At 35.3% G+C, this 22,782-nt stretch overlaps 1 protein-coding gene across 1 annotated transcript in view; it reads right to left on the bottom strand.

The window, feature by feature from the left end:
- Positions 1 to 22,782, bottom strand: part of LOC127410953 (polypeptide N-acetylgalactosaminyltransferase 16-like) — a 42,267-nt gene that overhangs the window by 13,717 nt on the left and 5,768 nt on the right. The window contains exons 2-6 of the mRNA XM_051646242.1: positions 17,217 to 17,398; positions 16,684 to 16,782; positions 14,730 to 14,797; positions 9,144 to 9,209; positions 7,040 to 7,161 (exon numbers count right to left, since the gene is read on the bottom strand). Of these exons, the coding sequence (XP_051502202.1) occupies positions 7,040 to 7,161; positions 9,144 to 9,209; positions 14,730 to 14,797; positions 16,684 to 16,782; positions 17,217 to 17,398 (537 nt within the window). The remainder of the gene's footprint in view (positions 1 to 7,039; positions 7,162 to 9,143; positions 9,210 to 14,729; positions 14,798 to 16,683; positions 16,783 to 17,216; positions 17,399 to 22,782) is intronic.

Genomic DNA, 22,782 nt, shown 5'->3' with positions numbered 1-22,782 from the left:
TATTTTTTTTATTTTTTAGTTTTATTAAAGAATATATACCCTTTGAACACATATTTTTTTTATTTAGATCTGAGGTCACTATAAAAAAAAATACAAATATAAAAAAGATACATAAGTAAGTCATATGTGAAGATTCTGAACTTTTCATAGAACTCTTTTAGTTTTGCATTTGTTACATAAAATAACAAGATAAGACCAGAAAACCTCTGTTTTGCAAATGAGTGGCACACTGTGGTTATGATGTAGAAATATAAGTATGTATATAAAAGTTTTCCAAATTGCACTAAAATAGTCACGTCATGTATCAAATGAAAGCACTCATTCAGGAATGTGACTTTGCGGTTTATTTTGTTGCCATAACACCACAGTTCAAATGATTATTAAAACAATCACAAAGTGAAATATGTAACGTGACAATACCACAAATGTCTCATGTCTGCTCTGGTCACTGCTTCTGTAAACCCCAAGTAGCCACAAACTCTTTATTAGGTCTTAACTTTGGCTGTTTTCTTCGAAATGACAGTTTTTACTTGTCTGTGAGCTTACTTAGTTAAATAATCCAATGTTATATCTTAGTTGTTTAGAACAAAATATGCAGTCCATATTTTTCATTTTCTAAGTTAAAATATGCAGAAAAAGCACGATAAACCAATCATCTGCAAAATATGTTCTCGACTATAGATGATGAAATGTTATACATCATTGCGAAACTGAGGATCTTAGCTCTCTAGTCCACTCAGAGGCCGTGATATTCAATGAAATAGCGGGGAAGGTGCGTGGGATCACAAAATAGGCTGAATATCCAATATATAATATATTATAATATATAATGACTGAATTATTTATGAATTATTACAATCTTTTTGATATTTGGAGGGCAGGATTCTGTAAAATGAGACTGTAAATATTTTATATATATATATATATTTGTTATATTTCTGTAAATATTTTCCAATAAGTCCACTGTATGTGTGTAAGGAGAGCTTTTAAATTTTGTTGCAAAGTATAAGGGCTTTAACCTTCAAAACCTTCAAATTTTTTTTTTTACATTTCGGTTCGTTCTGAGCAGAAACTGTATTTCTCCTGTGTAGAACTCCTTTCCAAATGGTAACCGGTTAGTATGAAATTAAAGAATGGTTAATAGCGTTCTTTTTAAAATGATAGAACTCTGTGCTAAGGGTGGGTGATATACCAGTTTTCAGATCTCACAGGAAAAACAGGGCACCTGTTTTGAAAAAACAAGCTCAAAATAAAGGACTTGTATAGTATGCAGTTGCATATATAAAGTGACGTCTTTTTTAAAAAAAAAATATATATATATATATATATATATATATATATATACTGTATATTTTTAATATTAAATATATCCCCAAAAATATTTAGAATATTCCAAATATTCCTTTGGCCACCTATAATCAATTAATAGCCTAAATCTCTCTCTCCTGCATGCACACACTGCTTGGCGTGTTTGGACCAAACGGCACTTTTTGCGGCCGAATGATTTTTATTTTTTGAACGTTGATTTCTAAACAAGCATTTTCCTTCAGAATCAAAGTGCATGCTTGTGTTTTACTAAAAAGCCTAAGAAGTGCTGTAATTCTGAAAATTACTGTAATAAACACTTTGGTCTTTGATTTCATGGAAAAATGATAGAAACAAAATTAACTGGTTATTAACCAGTTACCAGCATTTAAAAATAATGCTTTCATTCAATTGAAACAAATTTCATCCTCATTTTTGGTTACATTCTGCAAAATGTTTTGTTTGCTTTCGGTTTTTGTTTTCGTTCCTTGAACCGTTTTTAGTCCCAGCTTATAACCTTATTTCATACATGTCATTACTTCTGCAATTCCATTTGGTAACACTAACTACACACACTTACTTCATCTTTTCATTTTCTCAATGTTTTGTCCCATTATAGAGCATCAACTCTGTTGTTCCTTTAAATCCTTGCAACGTACCATCACCATTGCAATCCCTTTCGGTTAGAGTTAGCAAAAATAAATAACTGTTGTTCTTTACAAGGCTGTAACCACATATGTGGAAAATGAGCCTACAGCGCTGTGTGCACACTGAACAGTGTGTGTGTAGCCAGCATATTAAAAAAACATCAGATTGTAGGTCAGTGTGACACTTTGCATGCTGCTGTGTAATTAAACACGTGTATGCATAAAACTATTTATGAGCATGTTAGCATGTGTCACATAAAACTTTGCAATGGGGAAGTTCATATTACAGCTGCATAAGCAAGACAAGTGTTTTCAATTAGTGCTGGCGCTCACTGCGAAGATACTGAACTCAAAAGAGATGCTGTGCTCAAAGCTTCAGTCTACAACACAACACATTTAAACACAGTACTTCCATACATTCATACATATGACTCAGACATGTTCTTTACAGGTTTCGTGAGAGTCATGCTGGTATCTGTGGTGCTATTATGTCAGTACTATGAAAAGTTCACTGCTACAAGTGTTGGTGTAATCTGATTACAAAGTAATAAATTACATTAATCTAATAATTTTTTTAGACAAAAATTTGTAACACTTTACAAATTGCATTTTTGTAATCAGATGTCAGTTACTGACTTTCAGTGTTGAATACATTTAAGTAAATAGTGGCTTGGGTTACACATTTCTAAAACTTGAATTATGTTTATATGTTCGTCTCTTTGTGAAAGCTGAAGGGCGTACACCCCCTAATAAGTCACTGTAATGGAGAAACATGTGGTGTCGAGTGCATGACTTGCATGTGACAATGAGCAAGTAGGAAATATAGACTTTATTTTGAATTTGTTGAGCCAAAAATGTAAAACTTCGAAAAAGTAACTTAAAAGTAATAAATAATGTAATCACTTTCCAATGAAGTAATCACCAAAGTAATCTTATTTATTACTATTATTTATTATTATTATTAATTTATATAAGTAATTAGTAATTTGTTGTGGATTACTTTTTTTTTTTCTCCCCAATTTGGAATGCCCAATTCCCAATGTGCTCTAGGTCCTCGTAGTGGCGTAGTGACTCAATCCGGGTGGCGGAGGATGAATCTCAGTTGCCTCTGCGTCTGAGACCGTCAATCCACGCATCTTATCACGTGGCTTGTTGAGCACGTTACCACAGAGACCTAGTGCATGTGGAGGCTCACACTATTTTCCGCAGCATCCACACACAACTCACCACACATCCCACCGAGTGCGAGAACCACATTATAGCGACCATGAGGAGGTTAACCCAATGCGACACTACCCACCCTAGCAACCAGGCCAATTGGTTGCTTAGGAAGCCAGACTGGAGTCACTCAGCACAGCCTGGATTCGAACTTGCGACTCCAGGTCTGGTACTCAGCATCTTTACTTGCTGAGCTACCCAGGCCCCCCGTGGATTACTTTTTTGAGTAACTTACCCAACACTGGTTACTACCGCTACTACCTCTGTTTGATGTCACTCAGTGTGCACTGGACTTAACCAGTGGCTGTGCTAAACTTTGAGAGGATATTATTGACATATTGATGTTATTATTTTAGTAATAACTACATAACTGAGTTATTTTCAATTTCAATACAAATTCTTGCAGTACAAATCATTAGTTATCTGCATGCCTGATTTACAATATGTCATGAAGTTGATCTGTGATGTCATAGTGCTTTGATTAATCATAATGGGGACACAGATATATGCATCTCAACAAATATACAGGGTTAAAGCTATGAAAAAAATTAAAGAAAATAATATTCTGTTCATGGACCTTAAAATCTGTGCTGAACTAGTCAAGAGACCATTTCTAAATGTAAAATGGTAATTGGTTTAACAACTTTTAATTTTAGTATCATGAGAGTAGCTGCGGTAAGGGTTAGGTTATTATTAGGTTAGGGCTCATTCATTGCATACTTCTGCACTATTCTACGCCATTTTGTAGTTGTGGCAGGGCGGAGGGCGGGGCCGGGTCATGATTCCACACACCCGGCCCCTAATAAGGCTGATTAAGCCCGAGAGAGATAAGGCCGACCAGACAGCAGTGCGACAGAGAGAGAATTATGGACAGCTGTCTGACACCTGTGCGTGTTTGTCTTTTTGGTTCAGTTTATCATTAAACCTTTATTTATATTATCAAGCTGGTTCTCGCCTCCTCCTTTCCATTGAACTGCGTTACACTGGTGCCGAAACCCGGGAAGGAGGAGGGATGTGCCGTAGTAGAGTCTTCGCCACTACCAGCCACCCCAACGGAGCAGGGGACGGAGGAGCCCGGCCGCCTGAGAGCAGAGGAACGGCCGCCGACTGCAAGGGGAGGAAGGGCTCCTAACCTACCGCCTGGAGCGGTCAGGGCCACTGCCAGGGGCGGAGGAGACCCCTACCAGCTGCTGAAATGCAGCAGGGTCTGAGACCGCTGACCGCGAGCAGGGAGGGGCTCCTGGCCGACCGTCAGGAGTGGGAGAACCACTGCCAGGGGTGGGGGAGACCCCTTCCGTCCACCGAAAATGCAGCAGGGCATTCCGTCCGCCAGGGGCCGGAGGACTGCTTCTGATCTGCCCGGGGAGGCGTGGCTGTCGTCCACTAGAGGGTGGAGGAGTGTATATATATATATATATATATATATATATATATATATATATATATATATACACCCTCCTTGTCTGCCTAATATTGTGTAGGTCCCCCTTGTGCCGCCAAAACAGCGCCAACCCGAATCTCAGAATAGCATTCTGAGATGCTATTCTTCTCACCACAATTGTACAGAGCGGTTATCTGAGTTACCGTAGACTTTGTCAGTTCAAACCAATCTGGCCATTCTCTGTTGACCTCTCTAATCAACAAGGCATTTCCATCCAAAGAACTGCTGCTCACTGGATGTTTTTTGGTTTTGGCACTAAAAATTCTATAACTGTAACTGCTGATCTCCTGGGATTTTCACACACAACAGTCTCTAGAATTTACCGCGAATGGTGCCAAAAACAAAAAACATCCAGTGAGCGGCAGTTGCACACTGTTTTGGTGGCATGAGGGGGACCTACACAATATTAGGCAGGTGGTTTTAATGTTGTGGCTGATTGGTGTATGTGTATATATATATATATATATATATATATATATATAAAATTTAGAATCTTATATGTTGAATTATCTTCATTTGAGGGCCTCTTTTTGGTAAAAAAAATGTTTGCGATTAATTGTGATTAATTCAATTAATTTATCAGCATATGTTGTAATTCCATTACAAATTGTAATCGACTGAAAGCCCTTACTGAAGAAAGCTACATCCTGGCTTAATATCAAAGATTTTGTGCTTGAAAAAAATGTGGATGATGATGACAATGAAGATGGTGAAGAATATGACAATGATAATGATGAAGAAGAATATGATGATAATGGCCTCTTAATGATTTAGGAAAAGAGAGAGACTACATTGAGCAGCTGTGAGAAATCAAACTGCCTCTCTCGCTCTCTCTAATTCTGGGAAAATATCCCTCTAAAGATCCAGACTGAACTCAGGCCATGTATGACTCATTAATGGCTCTCAACACTCAAAATTATACAGTACTTTCATCTGCTGCAAGAGTTACAGAGCCAGTGAACAGCATTCAGGGTCTCCGCTCATTTTGACCAAAGGATTTCCATAACTTTTCCTGTTCATTCATTTCATAGAGATTGCACTCACAAAGAGCAATCCAAGCCAATTAAATATTTTAGAGCTGACCATAACTAAACAAATGTACAGTATATTCACTACTGAAATTTCCATAACTTTTCCAGGTTTGGACATCACAATTCCAGATTTCCTTGATATTTCCAGGTTTTCAAAGACAGTGGGACCCTGAGTGTCGTGGAGTAGCTGTAATTAGTGACGCTACAATTATAACTTAAGTATATTAGCTCAACTGTTTTTTAATGTAGTGTAGCTTTACCAGTAACAAAGTACTTTACAAATACAGTAGTGGGAGTAGCGCCACAAAATGCTACATCACTGTTTTTTTATCATAACGCACACAGCCGTACAGCCGAGGCAATAACCACACGTGCTCAACTAGAATGTCCTCCCTTTCTCTCATGTCAGCATAATCAAACTGGAAATCATCATGTTGCTTCCAAATGTTCATATACCCTAAAATCGGCCAGCATTCTGCTGAATTACTGACAGGCAGCATCCCCAATCTTTCACGCTGAGTCACGGGTTCTTCTCCCATGAAAACCAGAAGTAATCGCATTCAGTAAACAATGATGAGTGATTCAGTGGTTTGATCCAAAATGACATTTTTACATTTTAGGTTTAGGGCTTGGGTTTGGGGTTAATGAAATATGCATTCCTGTTGAATGTATAACATAATTTACTTAAAATACAACTCGCTTTTGGCACCACCCTGTGGACATTTCACAAGGAAACTAGTCAACAACACTTCCGGTTTCGGCCATTGGAGGCAGTGCTTCGATGTTCGGTGACCGATTCCAGCAGCAGAACTTTCTACCTCCTGTTTCCGAATTCAGAGTGTGATCAGTCTGTTCATGTAGCGTTGTGAAGTCTGATTCATTTTAGTGAATCTGTACGTTCAGATGGTTCCTGCCAATTTACCATTTCAAATAGTGATTTTCTGATTATGACATTTCAGGTCTTCTTTTTTATAGTGAAATATTTAGTAAAATGTTGCCACTGAATTTTTATTAAATATAAATATATTTTATTATTAATTGTGTTTAGTTTATATATATCTTTTTAAGTTTGTATGATGCCTCCACAATTGAGAGCTGCCAGAAAATTACTGTTCTGATTGGAAAATAAATCATTTAATCTTAAAATTATATATTTAAAACAATATTGCTCCTTAAATAACTTCAAAGTAGTTAGTTACTTTTTGTTACAGTAGTAGCTTGCAGTTAACTACTTTTTCAAAAGGAGCTTGCCTGTAGTTGAACTCCCCCAACATAGCATCAGTAAAGAGATCATCACAAACTATACACTTTAAAGAATCAACACTGACCAGTACTATTACTGTATTATACAGTGTAGTTTACATCAATGCGTGTGTTATTGTTGAATAGTCACAAACCTCTTTGACTCTCTGGATCATGGGCTGCAGCCAGTCTGAATTTACTTCACAATGACTGTCCAGGAATGTGAGGATGGAGGCAGACGCTGCAGATGCTCCTCTCACACGAGACCTGATCAGACCTGACCAACACAACACATTCATAATACATACATAAACTTCCCCAAAACAGCAATAACCCAATGTATATCAGATTCCTTACACATACATCACCTTCACAAACTAACAATAACACTATATAATACATGAATTATGCATACATCACTGTCATAATATAACAATAACACAATTTAATACATTTATAACACACACATCAGCAACCCAAATGGCTTCAGATGACTTGGTATATAGGGTAAGAGGCATAGGAACTACTTTTATGGTACAATTTTGGAGCTTGACAGTCTGAATATATGGAGGGTATAACAGTCAAATTATTATTTGTTAAAGATGGAAACACTTTACAATAAGGTTGCATTTGTTAATATAAGTAAATGCATTAGGTATCATGAACAATCAATGAATAATATTTTTTGTAAAGCATTTATTAAAAGTACGAATAACACTTTTACAATATCTTGGTTAATGTTAATTAATACAAATACAATTGGTCATTGTTAGTTCATGTTAGTTCATAATGCATTGACTAATGGTAACATATACAACTTTTCATTTGAAAAATGTATTAGTATTCGTTGAAATCAACATTAACCAAAATGTTGTAAAAGTATTATTTGTTGTTAGTTCAAGTTAACTTATGTAGTTATCTATTGTTAACTAATACAACCTTACTGTAAAGTGTTACAAATAAAATATATAAATATAAAAAATGTATAATTAAACAGTAATGAAATAATGAATATTAAACATGAAATATTGCAGTCATTTTATATATATATCTATATATATCTATCTATCTATATATATATATATATATATATATATATATATATATATATATATATATATAACAAAAATAATATAATTGTAAGCATAAATAAATGATGAGGAAAAACTCACTTTAACCAATAAGTATGACTATATTTCAGATGTTATGCTGGTTTAAATGAGAAAAACTTCTCAATTTGAACTCAATTTGAGTTCAGTGACAAGCAGTGCTGGGTAAATTATTCAAAAAGTTAATCCACTATAAATTACTAATTACTTATATAAAGTTGTAATCAGATTACCAGTAATTTACTGATCAAGTCACAGAAAAGTAATCACATTACTAATTACTTTAAAGTTACTTTCTAAAAATTCTTTCACAGAAAAGTTTATTTCTTTTTGCTTAACAAATCGAAAAGAATATCTATACAGTATTTCCCCCTTGTACATTGTTGCATGCAAGTCATACACCCAGCACCACGTTTCTCCGTTACAATGACTCGTTAGGGGGCGTAGGCTCTTCAGTTGTTACAGAATTGCAAAAAGGCAAATTCTATATAAATAATACTATTTTAAAAATGTATAAGCCACGTAATGTACTAAAAAGTAATTAACATAATTGAAAACCAGTAACTGTAATCTGATTACTAGAATTTAAAGTGTAATGCATTACAGTACTTTTATTAGTGTAACTATTTTTGACAGTAAATGGTTACTTTGTATTCAGATAACACCCAACACTGGTGACAGATTACATTTCAAAGTGTATTTCATGTTGTTTTTAATTTTAAGGCGTAGGTCTACTTAATGTTGTTTTTTATTTCACATAATACATTTCACACCTCCACTTTTTCATTTATGCCCACATTTATTTGTGTTTTTATATTATTTTATGATATATTTGATTATTTAATTCATTCATTTTGGCCATTATATCCCTCCATATAAATCCATTTTTGTTGTATGGAAAAGAGCAGCCTGGACTCTGCTAAATATCTTCTTATTTTTTCATAGAGAGACAAAAAAACAAAACAAAAAAACAACATAAGGATGAGTAAATAATGACAGAATTTTAATTTTTGGGTGAACTGACCATTTGAAATCTTGCACAAGAGAACAACAGCTATGTAAAAGAGCAAAGCTATTAGGAGTTTGAACTCCATCAGTGTTTACTGCATGCATTGTACAATATATGAGTTTATCTACTCTCCTCACGTACCTTCCCGTCTTTCATTTCTCAGGCAGCGTACTTTGGGGATCTGAGAGAGCAGTTGACAGTCTTCAGCTACAAAGAGAAAGAAAGGGGGGGTGGGGGCATCAGATTACCCACAATGCACCAACACACACCCTACCCGCAGTTTAATGTACAGTTAAATATTTAACAAAAATATGTAATGGATACTGTACACACCTAGAAATGTGCTTCATGTAGTAGCATCTAAATGAAAGACAATGTTCAAGTCAAAAATATTTATTAACGTCACTGAATCAACCTGAATATATTAGGTTACGCCAACACAATTATTTTTAAGAGTTAGATCAGGTAGAATTAGCTCCTAAAGGTAACAATTGTAGGTTACCACTTTTTACAGTGTTGGTCATAATCACAAAATAAACCCTGACTCTAAGTGGAGGAGAATTGTTTCACAATTAAGGGGTTTATTTCGTGATCATTTTTTGCCAACTGTACATCATCACACATACAACTTTCCAAATAAATAAATAAAAGTACAAGAAATATTGATTTAAGTCTGCTTCACGTCAGGGTCCTGATCAATCTGTCTGGGTTTATTTTACGATAACAACTGGCTGACTGTACATTATCCCTTACATAGCATGTCAGTTAAAATGCTCACTATTTGGCAAGCACTGCATTTAAAGGAATATTCCGGGTTCAATTCAAGTTAAGCTCAATCAACAGCATTTGTGGCATAACGTTGATTACCACAAAAAATTATTTCGACTCGTCCCTCCTTTTCTTTAAAAAAGTAAAAATCGAGGTTCCAGTAAGGCACTTACAATTGAAGTGAATGGAGCCATTTTTTGGAGGGTTTAAAGGCAGAAATTTGAAGCTAATAATTTTTATAAAAGCACTTACATTATTCTTCTGTTAAAACTCATGTATTATTTGAGCTGTTAAGTTGCTTAAATTGTAAATTTAACAGTTATTTTAGGGTTTTAGGGTTTGTTGACATCACATCGTCATGGAAACAAAGTTGTAAAATTGGCTTTAACTTAACACAGAAAAGATTAGTAAGTGATGTTATCACACCAAAATCATGTTTACATGCATATTGTTTATGTTTAGTTGGTATACTTTTGAAAAAGTTAGCATTTTAACATTCAAAAATTGGCCCCATTCACTTCCATTGTAAGTGCCTCACTGTAACCTCGATTTTTGCTTTTATTAAAGAAAAGGAGGGACAAGTCAAAATAAATGTTTGTGGTTATCAATAATATGCTATAAATGCTGTCGATTGAGCTTAACTTGTACTGAACCCGGAACATTCCTTTAAGGCCCCCTTTTCAGTCATGTTGTTCTAACTACATTTCAGTAATTTATAATGCATTTATAAATGACTTATTAGTATTAATGAACCCCTTTATGTTAAGTGTTACCAAGTTATTTTATTCTGTGAGAAGAAAGAGACTGCAGAGTCATACGAGAGACTGTTTAGCGGTCATTACACAAAATGCCGGGAATGACCAATCACAATCAAGAATTCCTGGAGCTGGGTGATAAGTGTGAGTAATATGTAAATGAGAATATCTATGCACAAAGTCACACACACGCTCACAAAATAAACACGATCTAAGTCGTGACCGCAGGTGACCTTTGAGGAAGGATTAGTTACAGCACAATCACGCTGCACTGATCAAGTAAATCTAGAACTCTGAGTAACTGCAGCGAGAAGAGAACCACTGACCAGACAGACTATTCACTCATAGTGATCATACATGTGTTTGTATGCACACAAAAGCTTTTCTGGTTTGTATTATTGAATATGTGTGTGTTTGTGTGTGTGCATGCATTAAAGAAAGAGAGGACGAGTGACAGATGGTGATGGGGGAGAGTAGACCACAGATTACTCAGGGGACAAATCACACTCTCTCTAATGCCAGATGCCATGAGTGAACTAACGGCCAGATTTCTCTCCATGTTTTCACTGTGTTTGTCAGTTAGCATGTGTCTAAGAGAGAGATGTGAGTGGGGATTGTTGTTTAGATTTGGTTTGAAGGACGAGAGTCTGACATTTATATTCAGTGTTAGTTCCAAATAAATATACAAATCAGAGATAAAAGAGATGAAATAAGACATATTCGGTTGGTTATGTGTTCTCATCATGTCTGTACCTAATAAATGACCCGTCCCATTTAAAATAAAACAGCTTTTATCATGCAACTGATCTGACTGAAGTCTTTATCTCATGTGAGTGTAAACAAGAATACTTGTTTAGTATTTTGGTTACACTTTACAATAAGGATCCATTTGTTATCATTAGTTAGCAACATTAGTTAACATTAACAATGATCAATACTTTTACAGCATTTATTAATCTTGGTTAATGTTAATTTCAAAATATACTAATACATTTTTAAAATCGAAAGTTGTATTTGTAAACATTATAATTGTATTTTTATTACCTAACATTAACAAAGACTAATAAATGCAGTAAAACATCTATTATTCATTATTTGTTCATGATATCTAATGCATTAACTAATGTTTACAAATGGAACCTTATTGTGAAGTGTTCCCAGTATTTCTTTAAGGCTAAAACTTTTTAATGAAGTAAAAACTACGGAGTGCACCTTTAATATGATACCTTATTTAGTTATAATCTGAAATTATAAGAACTTTAGCTTCCAGACTTAAATCTATGCATTAACCTTAATATTTGAACTTAACATTGTCTCTATTCAAATCATGTGTCACAACATTTGAGATCTAATGTACATCAATATATAATTTCAATATATATTTTAATTTGTAAATTTAAATACTGTATATATTTTATAGTGCTGTCAATTTTTTATTTATTATTGAATTATTCACATGTTATGTCAAGTAATTAATCAAATTAATAGAAAATATTAATATTTGCAGAGAAAGATTATTCAGTATTAACAAAAATATTATTATTCAATATATAATGATAAAATGATTAAATTTAATTGTCAAGTTAAGCGTAGTTTGAAACATATGAAAAGCATGTCTCGAGACCCCTGCATTTGTAGTTGTGACCCATCCAGCTGTGTTTGAATGCAAGAATGTCTCCTCATCTTGTGCTGTGTGCTGTCTGTACGTGTGGTTTGTTTCCTGTACAGCTGGAGTTACGCTTACTGCCTCCTACTGACTAGGACTCGCAAAAATATGAATTGCTCCAATGTTAAGAATATTCCTTATTACGGCCCGTTGGCATGATTCATTCTGTAATTTTTTCTCTATGTTAATTGTTATATAGTTAATCATATTAAATTAATGCATTAAATCAACAGCCCTAATATTTTAATATTTTACAATTTATTTATATCAAAAATTCTAAACTTGTTCTGTTTTATATATATATATATATATATATAAAAAGGTTTTCTAATATAATTTCATTACATCTCTGTGTAAAACTTTATATCGTGCAGGACATAAATTGTTTTAGAATGCACAGCAGGAGTAAATCAATTGCACAATTTTGACGAACCTCATTTCAGGTTAATGTAAAAATCACATGAATGACGACCAGACCGTTCAAACTAAAGACACACTGCAAAACGTTTTCAAGTTATTTCCACATGCTGTGATTTTTGCTGTTCACAGATCCGTGTCATATGTGAAGGGAAATTTTTGTACTTTTTTTTTCACATTCAACTGCATTATGAGCATAACCAGAGAGAGACATACCGACAAACAGACACGAACGGAGCAAAGAAACTAGATTTGCATACTTGCGAGATAATAGCAGTGCATTCAAATAGAATAGTGTAAATGTTTTAGTTAGGTTTCTGTTCTAAGTAAATGAAATGCTGCATCAGAGTCCCTTTGCTGTTGTCAAGACACTCAGCACGTGTCCTGATTTCTGTCGGCTGTGTATGAAAATCAATGCATAACACAACACCATCTATGCAGTGTAAATAGATGCAAGAAAGAAAAGAATCCCAATTCAGAAAGCAACTAGATGTACAGTAAGAAGAAAACAAAACAACCACAATTCAGTATGCAAATATTTATGATGTCATGGTTGTTGGATACATTTTAAAAGGTGAACATTCAATGGCAGGTTTTCACGCTTTATACGTTAAAAAATGAATATTAAAGTTACAAAAACCAAAAATAGATGGTACACCTAGGGCTGAAATTGTCTTTAAAACAAAGTTTGAATAGAATCTGTTGATTAATTAAGTGCAGAAATCTACATTGTAAAAAAAAAAAAAAAGTGAATTAATTAACCTTACCATGTATGGGGAATTTTAACATGACAATAGACATCATTTTAAGGGTAAACCTTTGTAAAAAAAAATTATAATAAATAATAATAATAATTTTTACAATTATTTTAGATATTAAAAGTATGATTTACCTTATAGTTAACAGTGAAAATGTACATTATGTTTAACAATACTTGTACTTTTACAGAAAACTATTGTGAAAATTATTGTGAAAACATTAACTGGGCGTCCCCAGAAGTTCCTGTGCGATGCATCATAATTGTCCATTTTTATTGGTATTTTACTCTATGCCCATGTAAAGTACCTTGTAATCATTGTTTTAAAAGGTGCTATATAAATGAAGCTTTACTTTACTTTAAAAAATGCAATGATATCCAGTGAATTACAGCAAGTGATCTGCCAAGCGTTTGTGATTATCTGCATGTGTCCAAACACTGTGATCTGTCACATGGTCCTGCTGATCAAAGCACAGATCAGCGGCCTTGATTAAGACTAGTGCTAACAGGATTTAAAGGTGCAGTGAAAATCCTGATTTACCCTCCAGAATGCCAAAGCTCATGCATTGTATGCACATTCTCTGGGCTATTAAATGCAAAATGCAGACAGCGCGGACAGAATGGAAGCTATCAGGAAACGCTGCAGATACAGCATGCAGTCTGGCTGTGATTCAGACAGGTGCAGTGAACCCATCAGGACAGGTGCGGGTTGGCATCTCTCCAGCTAATTTGTTAGTGGTAATCACAATGAATAAACAGATAAATGGTCATTCACAAATACACACAATCGCCTGTTCAGGGGGGCTCATCAGATGTGTTTCAAACTACAGTAGCAACTTTTTATGCTAGGTCAATTTTATGAAAAAGGAGTTAATCTAACATTTCTAATAGTTCTAACAACAAAAAACCATGGGATTTTTAGAACACCAAAGTGTACAGTATTCCTGGAAAGTGCGACAGACTCATTTTGTGAGGTGTACATGGTTGCAATGCCAAGGAGAACACACAGCCTGATTCAACACACTCAACACATGCTCTCTGCAAAGGGAAAATCACAGTTGCCAATTTTATGCCTCACTTTAACATTAATCACAGCAGAGCTACAATTCCAATTGTGCTGTTTGTTTTGCTCACCATGACAACAGCAGGGCGGGTTCAGTCTCGGATCGTTTGCGCACATAAACCGAACAAGATTCATAAAGAGCTCTAGAGCTCAACTGTGTGTCATGAAAGGTCAACTACTGAACATGTACAAAAGCACCAAACACTTTGTCACTGCTTTCATATGGTTCTGTGCGTGAATGTATGAGTGTGTATGTTTGTGTCTGTGCTCTTGTGTTGCAGTGAAATGAAGCTCTACTTACGGTCGGAGCTAAAGTCATCCACGAGAATAATCTCTTGAATCAAGTTAGGTGGGCTTCTCGTTAGTACACTGAAACAAAAACAGCAGGATAAAATGGGATAAAGATAACGAATGCCCTATACATATTAAAAAGTTTTGAACTTAAAAAAAGCTTTATGATGTAGTGAATTGTAATTTTGAAACATATGTATAAAATCTTGACCACACACATGAGATGAGGACTGTATTCATACCAGTAAGCTTATAAAAGCTGTTTTATTCTACATGGGGCAGGGGCGCCCTCATGGGGGCTGCCATTTTAGGATCACATGACCAGCTGAATCTCAGTAACCATCTTGTTATTGGACACTTTCACTCTTGGATTAAATTAATCATGGCTGATTGAGAATAGTGATTTTCTACAATGGCATCTGTAACTGAAAACTATTCACTTTGAATGATGCTGCATCCACAACACTAGGTGTCACTGTAAGTCCAAGATGACACGAACAATAAGTTACTGAGTGCACCTTTAACCTAAAATATATGTTGATATATAACAATAAGTTCTGATTGTAGATTTCAATAATGTCACCTTATGGTTATTTAGCTAGTTTTTGCTACATGGTTTTGCTACAGTAACCATAGTTTAACAGGGGTATATGTAGTAAAACTATGCTAATCACAAAATTAACCATGGTTGCTATAATATTACTATAGTAAAACCATGGTTAATTTTCACAAGGGTTAAAAGAGGTTGTAATTAGTTTTTTGTGGTGACGCATATGTGGAATACTCCTCACACTGATAGAAGTTAAACCACCAAAACGAAAACTGATTATAAAAAACATCTTGTATGACTAACACATCTTGTATATGACACTGAGTGACTTCATCTTTGTCACGAATATTCAAAAATATGGAGAAAACTAAACTGATCTCACTGTGAATTCGGCGAGTGGTCGAAAGTTGTACAGCTGAAATCGGTCTGTGCTTACAGAAATTCAAACCACTGCCCAAAGTGGCCAAAGTTGGAAGTGCTGTTGAACATCTGGGCATGTGTGAGCTCCAGTTTCCAGGTTAAATGTCCACAGGGGGGCGCCAAAAGCAAGTTATAAAGCAAGTTGTATTTTAAGTTGTAACTGACGTAATACAGGCAACAGGAATGCTTATTTGACTTACTCTACCCCATAACCCAATCCATAAATGCAACCTCTGAATCACACTCATCATTATGTGATCTGTGCTTCTTAGGGTGCTTTTCAGTCGCGCTATAAGAAATGGTGAACACAATTGAACTGATCCAAAGGATTCTGATGGGGGATGGCACTTGTCAGTAATTCGGCAGTATGGGGTCAATTTCAAGGTACTAGAACAGTCGGTAGCAACATGTCAGTTTCCTGTGTGATCAATGCTGTGAAAACAGCTTCATAAATAAAATGTATTTTGTTAAGGGCTGTCAATCGCTAAATTGTTTTTATTGAATTAATTATGTGATGTGCCGATTAATTAATCAAATTACTCGCAATAAATCTCATATATCAAAAATTACTGAGAAAGACTCGAAATAAAGATAAGAAAATATTTATTATAAACATAATACAAATATAACAATTAAAATACAACCAATACAAATAAAGTTGTATGATAAAGTTCTATTTAAAATACAACATTTTAGTTGAATTGTTATTATATTGTTTCTTTTATTTCCATATCATTAAACAGCAATATATTTTGCAACTGAGCTGCAAATGAATATTTGGCTAATTAATCTCTTACATCTTACATTTTCTCACTTCACGTGCCATTTGGCAGGGGTGGCAAAGACTTAATTTTGGACCCTGGTTGGCAGTATAATTGGTCTTTTAATACTGGACTTCATGTATGTGAGTTCTGCCGTAAAACTGAATGTCAGTGAGTCCAGTACAGCTCTAGACAATGGCATGTGTTCTGTATACTGCAGTGTGGGTTGTTACCTTTTAACAGAGCGCAGCAGGGTGGACCGAGCCTCATTATGAAAAGTGATAATAATGCTGGTGGGCGGCAGGTCAGGGTCAAAGGTCATGGAGGCACATCTGTGAATGCAGCACATAGACAAACAGAAAATGGGAAGGTTCCATTGTCAGGGTTGTGTATGCTGAGGCAAAACAATGTTTAACATACCAAATACACACACATCATCATATTGATTTGGCAACCCATGAGCATGCACAGACATAATATTCAGATTTCTTTTGCAGTGATTGTGAATATTCTGTGGAATGTGGATTTGCATTTGTTTGTAGAAAATGCTATAAATGTTTTTCATAAATGCATTAAACCAACATGGACACAAAGATTACATTTCTTTGAACTTGACACATGTGTTTTAAAGTACATTTTTAAAACATTTCTCATTTTTAACATCTCAGACATCTTTATTTTGACCTACGTACAGTATAATCTGTTCATTTTTGTTTATTTGTAGTCTGTTTCTTGTGTTTGTGTGTGTGTGTGTGTTGTGTGTTACCTATAGTGTCGTGTGTCTCTGATGGCACGTTCACTCCCCAGTCTGTCGCTCTCCTGCAGGTTGAAGGCATGTTCTCTGTAAGGATCCTCGCCAGCTTTCAGCTGTTTACCGGATAGGAATGCTTTCTCATCAAACAAACCCATGAGCTGAGCCTGATGCTCGGACTTCGGTGCATGAGTCACCTGACATACAGACACACAGAGAGAGACACACAAAGAAGTACACATGCTGTATTACCTACTAGTGCTGCCAACAGAAAATGTTACAGTCTCTCAGTGTCTCAAATGTTTAGTTTGCAAAAGTAGTTACACAGAAGAAATACTTCTACCTTATTGGTGGCGTTTTTAAGGTAAGCATCAATATTAATATTGGTAATATTTGATATTGAAGAAACCCCTGGGCCCAAACCTTTAGCATAAAACTTTAGTGTGTAACTTGTCCCGCACTCTGTGTGTTACAGACATAAATGAGGTACACTGAGTAGATGTGTGAGGAAGTTTTAATTATCCTCCACCAAACACACTAATTCTCCAGTATTGATTGCATTAACGTACCGGAACGGAGTGATTTTCGTGTCGTTCGGTTTTGTTAACGGTTCCTAAGCTTGCATTTTTCCAATAATGTGAACAGAAAACTGAACTAAAATACTGTTTCCTGCACATTCAGTGGTGCCACAGCACCGCTACTGAATCTACAGCGTGAAAAGTAAAGTGCTACCAGGGTAGTCCGATTCCTGAACAAATGACTGTTTTGAGCCTCCTCCTTTTAGTGAATCAACAACTACAACTTGACCAGTCCAGTGTTGTCCAATTACCAAAGAAAGGACTTTTTTGAGACAACTCTTTTTAGTGAATCAACAACTTCAGCATGACCAGTGTTGTCCATTTCCCAAACGAATGACTCTTTTGAGCTGTTTTTTTTTTTTTTTTGTGAATAAACAACTACAGCGTGATCAGTGTTTTCCAATTCTGGAACGGACAACTCTTTTGAGCCGGCTCTTTTTAGTGAATCAACAATTACAGCGTGACCAGTGTTGTGCGATTCCGGAACAAATGACTTTTTGAGACGGCTCTTTTTAGTGAATCAACAACATAACACGACCAATGTTGTGCGATTCCGGAACAAATTACTCTTTTGAGCCAGCTCTTTTTAATGAATCAACAACTACAGCGTGACCAGTGTTGTGCGATTCCTGAACGAATGACTCTTTTGAGCCTGCTCCTTTTAGTGAATCAACAACTACAACACGACCAGTGTTGTCCAATTCCTGAACTAATGACTCTTTTCAGCCGGCTCCTTTTAGTGAATCCACAACTACAGAACAACCAGTGTTGTCCAATTCCCAAACTAATTACTTTTTGAGCTGGCTCCTTTTAGTGAATCAACAACTACAGCGCGACCAGTGTTGACCAATTACCAACCAATTATTTTTGTGAACCGGCTCTTTTTAGTGAATCAACAGCTACAGTGCGACCAGTGTTGACCAATTCTGGAACAAATGACTCTTTTGAGACGGCTCTTTTCAGTGAATCAACAACTACAGCACTATCAATGTTTTCCGATTTCGAAACGAATGACTCTTTTGACCCAGCTCTTTTTAGTGAATCAACAACAAGAGCGTGACCAGTGTTGTCCGAATCCCAAACAAATGACTCTTTTGTAACAGCTCTTTTAATGAATCAACAACTACAGCGTGATCAGTGTTTTTCGATTTTGAAAAATGGATGACTTTTTTGAGCCTGCTCTTTTTAGTGAATCAACAACTAAAGCGACCAGTGTTGTCCGAATCCCAAACGAATGACTTTTTTAAACTTTTTGTACAAATAAGTTAACATGTTCAATTTCACACATTTGCTTATATTTGATTAGTTAACTATAAATAGTAGGTCTGGGAGTTGATTCCAAAAATGATTCTTCAATTCAGAGACCCATATTTGTTTTTAGAATAGAACTATTAATAGAAAATGTCAAATATTTTTTGTCATTCATACAGTGTTAATCTTATCTATGAAATTAGTGACACAAGTGTTCGATGATGTTTTTTTATTTTATTTTGTCAACAATGAGGAGTCTAAAAAGACACATTATAATGATAATTAAACTAATTGAATTAAAACAAACTGTTGACAAAAATATGATGAGAAATAAGACTGCAAATATTACCACTGCACAAACAAGAAGAAGCAACTAGAGAAACATCTTTAATACAGTAGAGGGGTTATAGGAGCACAACATCAGCAAAATGAACCGCTTTACAAATGTTTTCATTACCTCACTCAAATGCATCCTATTTATACATGAGTTTAGTCACTATATCCACAACATTTATGTAATATTACAACTTACATCTGTACAGACAACCAAGCGAAATAACAAGTGAACTAAGTTACAGTTGTACTCAAAACTTTGCATACCCTGGCAGAAATTGTGAAATTTTGGCATTGATTTTGAAAATATGACTGATCATGCAAAATTATTATTTTTGTTTTTCTTTTATTTAAGGATAGAGATCATATGAAGCCATTTAATATCACATAGTTGTTTGGCTCCTTTTTAAATCATAATGGTAACCGAAGTCACCCAAATGGCTCTGATCAAAAGTTTACATACCCTTGAATGTTTGGCCTTGTTACAGACACACAAGGTGACACACACAGGTTTAAATGGCAATTAAAGGTTAATTTCCCACACCTGTGGCTTTTTAAATTACAATTAGTGTCTGTGTATAAATAGTCAATGAGTTTGTTAGCTCTCACGTGGATGCACTGAGCAGGATAGATACTGAGCCATGGGGAGCAGAAAAGAACTGTCAAAAGACCTGCGTAACAAGGTAATGGAACTTTATAAAGATGCAAAAGGATATAAAAAGATATCCAAAGCCTTGAAAATGCCAGTCAGTACTGTTCAATCACTTATTAAGAAGTGGAAAATTCGGGGATCTCTTGATACCAAGCCAAGGTCAGGTAGACCAAGAAAGTTTTCAGCCACAACTGCCAGAAGAATTGTTCGGGATACAAAGAAAAACCCACAGGTAACCTCAGGAGAAATACAGGCTGCTCTGGAAAAAGATGGTGTGGTTGTTTCAAGGAGCACAAGACTTGTTGACCCCTCTCCAAACATAGCGCTTATGATTGTGACCATAAAGCTCTATTTTGTTCTCATCACTCCAAATTACAGTGTGCCAGAAGCTGTGGCGTGTCAAGGTGTTGTCGGGCATATTGTAACTGGGCTTTTTTGTGGCAACTCGACCATGCAGCTCATTTTTGTTCAAGTATCGTCATATTGTGCTCCTTGAAACAACCACACTGTCTTTTTCCAGAGCAGCCTGTATTTCTCCTGAGGTTACCTGTGGGTTTTTCTTTGTATCCCGAACAATTCTTCTGGCAGTTGTGGCTGAAAACTTTCTTGGTCTACCTGACCTTGGCTTGGTATCAAGAGATCCCCGAATTTTCCACTTCTTAATAAGTGATTGAACAGTACTGACTGGCATTTTCAAGGCTTTGGATATCTTTTTATATCCTTTTTCATCTTTATAAAGTTCCATTACCTTGTTACGCAGGTCTTTTGACAGTTCTTTTCTGCTCCCCATGGCTCAGTATCTAACCTGCTCAGTGCATCCACGTGAGAGCTAACAAACTCATTGACTATTTATACACAGACACTAATTGCAATTTAAAAAGCCACAGATGTGGGAAATTAACCTTTAATTGCCACTTAAACCTGTGTGTGTCACCTTGTGTGTCTGTAACAAGGTCAAACATTCAAGGGTATGTAAACTTTTGATCAGGGCCATTTGGGTGATTTCTGTTACCATTATGATTTAAAAAGGAGCCAAACAACTATGTGATAACAAATGGCTTCATATGATCACTATCTTTAAATAAATGAGAGTTTAATTGCATGATCAGTCATATTTTCAAAATCAATGGCAAAATTTCTAAATTTCTGCCAGGGTATGCAAACTTTTGCATACACACGCATCATGCGAAATCCTGATACAGTAGTGTAAAGATTGTTTTATTGCACTGTTGATTGTGAGATTTCACTGTGCTTCCCTTTTTTTTTTTTTTTTTTTTTATTAATAATCGAGAAAATGAGCCTGGAATCGACTCTTGTAATCAATTTCATCGATTATGAAACCAGGAATTCTGAACTCATTCAGCAATTGAACAGCCCTAAATAAATATTGCAGAATCTTAAATATTTCTTCTTCGCTTTGTCAACTTTTTTTCATTTAAATATGTTCAATACCTGACAACTTTATGTTTATTTCCAGGTTTACATAAAACATTTCTCAGACCAATGAGAGTCTATAACAAGCAAATAACAAACATATGACATATACTGTAACAATACAACAAGCTCTTTGACTTCAGTGGAGTCAGCAAGAGTACTGATATGAGACATCTGGCTCATGAATAAAGTCACGCCTAAATACAACTACATCTAGCAGGACATTAGCAGAACTGCACACCTATCATCAATTCTGTGTGTGTGCTAATCTATCATGCAAATAATACTGGGAAACTTGCAGTGCCAAAAGAAAATATTGCTCACTGCAACACATACCCTGAAACTTTGCTTTGCATAAAAGACACATCGAGTACAATCACAGTCATACCTTGTGCATATGAAATACATCTTTTCAACAGAACATCATAGAGTACAAGGATAAGTTTGCCTTGATATTTTAGAATTTATTACCCTAAAAAAAGGCCACTGCAAAGAGGCCAAAAAAAAAAAAAAAAAAAGGAGGATCTGCTATTGGCTCAAGACATATAAATAAATGTGTTGTGCAACGAAGCTCCTGAGGCATTGTCCATAAAAACTCAGCTTGAATTACAGTTTAGTTGTGATAAAGCATTTTATCTCTACACATATGGACATCAGTCTTACTTTCAGGACTTGCAAATGCACTTCTGTCATTAATAGAGTGAAATGACACAGTGCAGAGTGCACGACCGTTTCATCTCATTTTACAGGCAGAGACAAAAATAAAATGGGAGATAACCAGATATCAAAGAAGGTTCATGGATAGAGGGATTCCTCAAGTTGAAATAAACACTACCACTATCACTAAACAGGGTCAGCTAATGGATATTACGAGGACAAGCCCACCATTGGTGAATTGTTATTAGTGATAGATAGATGTACAGACAAGGCTGATTAATTGGACAATATTTTGCCACTTTGAGACTGGCATAGGCTGATAACCATGCCCGCTTTTCCAGTTAATAGTAGGGTTGATTACAAAATTTAGCAACAGCATTGTCAATGGATAATAAACTATTTCTGTTTTCAAATATTGAGAAAATTCAAGTAAATTGTGAATTTTTAGTGAATTTTGTTTAAATTTTTTTTGTTAATTTAAACATTTAATTCTAGTGCAGTACTGAACATCTCAACTGCTACAATTAGTGGTTTTTGTGTAATTTGTAGGGCCGTCTATCGGTTGAATTAGTTCCACGAAATCAGTACAATTGTTTGACTTATTCCCATAAATTTTTTACATTCAGATCGTCAATCTGTCGTGTTCCACAGGACACGCTCTTGTGTCGGTGGGTTT

Source organism: Myxocyprinus asiaticus, chromosome 20 (genome assembly GCF_019703515.2).
Source record: "Myxocyprinus asiaticus isolate MX2 ecotype Aquarium Trade chromosome 20, UBuf_Myxa_2, whole genome shotgun sequence".
NCBI classification, from domain to species: domain Eukaryota; kingdom Metazoa; phylum Chordata; class Actinopteri; order Cypriniformes; family Catostomidae; genus Myxocyprinus; species Myxocyprinus asiaticus.
This window is presented reverse-complemented; position numbering and strand designations above follow the sequence as displayed.